Source organism: Mangifera indica, chromosome 15, assembly GCF_011075055.1.
Source record: "Mangifera indica cultivar Alphonso chromosome 15, CATAS_Mindica_2.1, whole genome shotgun sequence".
NCBI classification, from domain to species: domain Eukaryota; kingdom Viridiplantae; phylum Streptophyta; class Magnoliopsida; order Sapindales; family Anacardiaceae; genus Mangifera; species Mangifera indica.
The window spans coordinates 13,425,654-13,430,890 of NC_058151.1; the positions used below are offsets into that span (position 1 = coordinate 13,425,654).

At 35.1% G+C, this 5,237-nt stretch overlaps 1 protein-coding gene across 7 annotated transcripts; it reads left to right on the plus strand.

Annotated features, from left to right (window-relative positions):
- LOC123198113 (SNF1-related protein kinase catalytic subunit alpha KIN10) lies at nucleotides 1-5,237 on the plus strand. 7 transcript variants are annotated; one of them, XR_006497957.1, is made up of 13 exons: nucleotides 2-167; nucleotides 1,226-1,416; nucleotides 1,769-1,953; nucleotides 2,047-2,229; nucleotides 2,357-2,488; nucleotides 2,620-2,805; nucleotides 2,988-3,077; nucleotides 3,168-3,251; nucleotides 3,694-3,831; nucleotides 3,918-4,157; nucleotides 4,386-4,514; nucleotides 4,699-4,749; nucleotides 4,847-5,237. XR_006497957.1 is itself a non-coding variant. In XM_044612721.1 (12 exons), the coding sequence occupies exons 2-11, from the start codon at nucleotides 1,230-1,232 to the stop codon at nucleotides 4,497-4,499; spliced, it is 1,539 nt and encodes a 512-aa protein (XP_044468656.1). In that variant the 5' UTR covers nucleotides 2-167; nucleotides 1,226-1,229; the 3' UTR covers nucleotides 4,500-4,514; nucleotides 4,699-4,797. The 7 variants fall into 7 exon arrangements, 4 of the variants coding, with proteins under 4 accessions (XP_044468657.1, XP_044468656.1, XP_044468658.1 ...); XR_006497958.1 differs by having other exon boundaries at nucleotides 4,704-4,749; XM_044612721.1 differs by lacking the exon at nucleotides 4,847-5,237 and having other exon boundaries at nucleotides 4,699-4,797.

Consider the following 5,237-nt stretch of genomic DNA (forward strand, 5'->3'; position numbering starts at 1 on the left):
ACTCCCGCGTGGAAGAGAGAGAATACCTTTATAAATTCAGTCGAAATCGAAAAGTTTTTTGCGATTTATTAATTATTATTATGATGATAATTAATAATCGCGTAATTTAATTCATACTGGATCAATTGCCCTGGAAGAATTTTCCGATTACGATGTTCTGTAATTGGGTAATGTTAATTTTATTTAAATTTTTTTAAAGCTTTAATTTGAAGTTTAGAAGCGCGATTTCGCTCGGATTCCTGCTCTGTAAGTTATTTCTCTGTTTGATTTAATGTGAATGGCTGTGGGTTTTTCGTTTTGTACGTTTGATCCGATGTTGTTTTGGCTTGGTATTGAGATCTCTTGTTTTAGCTAGGGTTTTGTTGATTTTTTTTTTGTTTGTTTGGGTTTTGATGAAATTGAGTTTGTGTTGTTGCAATTGAAGCTTCATTTGACTAGATTTGTGGCGAAAACTTTCGTGGTCTTTGTGGGGTTGATGAAGTTGGGCTTAGGTGTTTTTTAGAGTTTAATATAGTCGTATCGTATGGGAAATTTTTTGGTTTAAAGTATGGGTTTTTATGATGAAGTACTGTGGTACTGACCTGGCAATGTTATCAAGCTAGTCGCATAGTGAAAACAGGATTTTTTTTTTTTTTTAAATATTTTGTTTTAGTGAAGTTTGTTATATGTGGTTCATTTTTAATAGTGTTTCGTTAATGGAGTTGTGGGTTAAAGAAATCTGTTGATCTGACGTAATGGGTTAGTGAAATGGGACGATCTTGATGTTGTAGTTTAGTGGAACTTGTTGATTCTGGTAATGGTATTGGGGTTTTAAATAATTAATTTAGATTTTAGTGGTTGAATATTTGGCTGCACCCGTATGATTATAGGAGGCAAAATTGTGTTGCTTTTTGGCGACATATGAAGCTTTTCTATAATTGATTTTGAGTAGTCAGCTTTCAAGTTATTTTTTCTGTTACTGAAAATTGAATCAGGTTTTAAACAAAAATTTGGTTTCTTTTGGTTCTGCTCAACACGAATGTTTGTGTGGAACTCTGGTTATCGCCATGTGTCTAATTGGAAGTAGTACAACAGCTCAGATGTTATTAGGTTCAGTTGACTGAAAATTGATTGGGGTTTTGAATTATGTGTTTCATTTCCTTGCTTTTGTTTACTTGAATGTTGTGAGGAACTCTAATTATGGTCATGTGTTCATTCTCATCTCTCAATCCTGTTTTCCAAGTAGGAACATGGATGGATCTAGTCGAGGTGGCAGTGGTGTGGATATGTTTTTGCGAAATTATAAGCTTGGTAAAACTCTAGGAATTGGAGCCTTCGGTAAGGTGAAAATTGCGGAGCATGTATTGACTGGCCATAAAGTCGCTATCAAGATACTTAATCGTCGCAAGATCAAGAACATGGAAATGGAAGAGAAAGGTGTAGTTTATGTCCTTGGATTATGATCTTGTCTGGTATAAAAAGATACTTCTGTACTTTGTTAATTTGGTCGATTCATTGTGATCTGAATTATTTCCCTGTTTTGCTTTCTTCTGATATATGCGGCTTACTTTGATATCATGTAATGAAGGACTAGAGATTGAATTATAAGCCCTTGTAATTTGTAGTTTTCATGATTTTTTTTCTCATCCTAAATAAGAGGAGAAAGCTTATTGTTTTTCTTCTTGGGTAATAGTAATTATAATTTTGCTGAATGGTGTATTTGGATATGGTATTTTATAGAAGTGTGTATATTGTATCTTACCTTTTTTTTTTTTTAAATTTTTTGCAGTCAGAAGAGAAATTAAAATTTTGAGGTTGTTCATGCATCCTCATATCATACGACTTTATGAAGTCATAGAGACACCAAGTGATATTTATGTTGTGATGGAGTATGTGAAGTCTGGAGAGTTATTTGATTATATTGTTGAGAAGGGCAGGCTACAGGAGGATGAAGCCCGAGTCTTTTTTCAGCAGGTAGGGATGGGCAATTATTGTATATTAGATTCTACTGTTTATTATTTTCTCTCCAATTGGGTTACATTTAATCAAATCTTTGTCTGCAAGTAGATAATTTCTGGTGTGGAGTACTGCCATCGAAACATGGTGGTTCATAGAGATCTTAAGCCTGAAAACTTACTTTTAGATTCCAAGTGCAATGTAAAAATTGCTGATTTTGGGTTGAGCAATATAATGCGAGATGGTCATTTTCTGAAGACAAGCTGTGGAAGCCCAAATTATGCGGCCCCTGAGGTATGAACATTCCAATTTAGGGTTTATTGCTAAAATATTGAGCTCTTTATGCTCTCTTTTATGAATAAAGTTATTTTGTGAAATAACAATCCCAAGCCCACATTTTGAATCGTGTTACTTCTTATAGGTTATTTCTGGAAAACTGTATGCTGGGCCTGAAGTAGATGTGTGGAGCTGCGGTGTTATATTGTATGCACTTCTTTGTGGTACCCTTCCTTTTGATGATGAAAACATTCCCAACCTTTTTAAGAAAATAAAGGTATTTCTGAATTTATGCAATCAAGTTTATTGTTTTTCAAGTCAGCTAAATCCGCAACAGTTGATATGGGCATGGATTGTCAATCCTTCTTTTAAAATTTTGAGCTCACTGATGATTTCATGGAATTGTAGGGTGGGATATACACACTTCCCAGTCATTTGTCTCCAGGTGCAAGAGATTTGATCCCAAGGATGCTAATAGTTGATCCAATAAAGCGAATTTCCATTCCAGATATTCGTCAACATCCATGGTTTCAAGCCCATCTTCAACGCTATTTAGCTGTTCCCCCACCTGACACAATGCAACAAGCCAAAAAAGTTGGATGACTTTTTCAGTGTGTTTATCAATTACACTGGTGTAATCTGTAATTAAATTAAATAGGAAGGAACATAACTGTTTTGAGCAATACTTCTTGAATTCTTAAATTGCATTTATTGGTAGTTATACTATGATATTTTTTTGATGATGATTAATTGAACTTTAATTGTGGTTTTGGCAGATTGATGAGGAGATTCTTAAAGAAGTGGTTAATATGGGATTTGATCAAAGTCAAGTGGTTGAGTCTCTTCGCAACAGAATACAAAATGAGGTTGGTAACTTTCTAATTCTCTTGCTTTGTGTTTTCAAATTCTCTTGCTTTTGGTTTCCAATAGTCCCTAATTAGTTGCTGCAATTTCAGGCTACTGTTGCATACTATCTATTGCTGGACAACCGGTTCCGTGTTTCTAGTGGCTATCTTGGAGCTGAGTTTCAAGAGACTATGGTGCGGTAGTTTTCATTAAAGTCTATTTTGTTTTGGTTATCATTTTGCCTGCGAATTATTTTTCGATCTAATAAATGCCATTTTGCTACTTTACTTTTTCAATATTAAAACAATTGATCATGGTTGCTTATAACAAAAATTTATAGTCATTTGTAGTCAACCTGGGGTTTGATAAGGTGTGATCCTAAACTACCTATTATTGTGTCTTACCTTGAGGAGCTTGTCCTGTTGTAAAAGATGCCTAATTAATTTTGCTGGAGCAATATAATCAACATTTTGCATATGAAAGAAGTGATATTTTTGTCCAGGATTCAAGGTTTTGCTGATGTGCTATGTAGAATTATGTCATAATCTGGTTAATTGGTAGTTATATTCTGTGGAATCTTTACATATTTTGTCCAGGTCAACGTTTTTGGTTACATATTTTATATAATTTATCCAGGATTCTGGTTTCAACCGAATGCATCCTGGTGAAGTTTCTTCACCCGTTGGGAATCGCTTTCCAGCATTCATGGATTATCAAGGAATGGGTTTAAGAGCACAGATGCCAATTGAAAGGAAATGGTCTCTTGGACTACAGGTTGCTGTGTTTGTGATCTATTTATGAGGCTGAGTAGACCTTTATTAAATGACATGCTATTGACTTTCAATGTTTATTTTTGACAGTCCCGTGCCCATCCAAAGGAAATAATGACAGAAGTTCTCAAAGCTTTGCAAGAACTGAATGTGTGCTGGAAGAAGATTGGGCACTACAACATGAAGTGCCGGTGGATTCCTGGCATCCCCGGTCATCATGAAGGCATGATTAATAATCATGTACATAATAATCATTACTTCGGGGAGGAATCCACCATTATTGAGAATGACGTTGTCAAGTCACCAAATGTAGTCAAGTTTGAAGTGCAGGTAACTCAAATATGCTAAATTTCATTATTCAGTATAATGGTGGTGTACAAATCTTTCTTATACTGTGATCGGAACTTCAAAATTGACTGAAAGACCTAGTTGGGCTGGCTTTTACAGTGATATTTTATGTGTCAATCATTTCTGCTTATGGACGGTAATAAATCTGAAGTAAAATGTTTCTAAATGTTTTTCTGCCTATAATGCCTTTCCTACCATGTGGCTCTACAGCTTTACAAAACTCGCGAGGAGAAATACCTGCTCGATCTTCAGAGGGTTCAAGGACCGCAGCTGCTCTTCCTGGATCTTTGCGCTGCCTTTCTTGCGCAACTTCGGGTCCTATAAATCTATATGGTCAAGGTATTCCGTGAATCTGTGAGTGCATGTGAATAAAAACTTAAAATGTACATAAGTAGTTTTCAGTTGGGATCTTTGTTAACTTCACCCACGGTTTTTATACCATTGCTTGTGTTTGAAGCTAGTCACCAACAGTTAAACTGGGCTCTACTCTCTGACTTAGTCACTGACTCACTAGTTTTGCCAGTTCAGGTATTAATGCAGTCAAATCTGGGTCGAATGTTATGGTCCCTAGCGGGTAAATTTAAACTAATTCAGTGGAAGAATTCTGCTTTTTCATGATCAATCGTAGCTGCTCTTATTGTTCTCTGGTTGATGTTCAATTTTTGCTTCAGGGAAATTTGAAATATACTGCACAAGGTCATGCATAGAATGAATGTTGAGAAGATGGATTATTTGTATTTTGTTCTCTTTTAGATTCTCTCATTTTAATACTAAATCATAGGGTTGGATTCAATTCAAGGCACTTGAGTGCAGCTCAAATAAGTCAAGTTCGAGTTAATTTGAATATTCAAGTTTGAGTTTGTTCAAATCACATTTAAAATTAAATTATTTTAAGTCAAGTTTAGGTCTCAGCTCATCGATGGTGAGCTGACTCTTTTGGATTCAAGAGGATGAATCCGACCCTCATTAAACGATGACTTTAAGAGAATTAATTGTAATAGAACTTCTTAGTTGAAAGAAAGCTTGCACTTTTTTTTCTTAATTAATATATTGAATTACAGC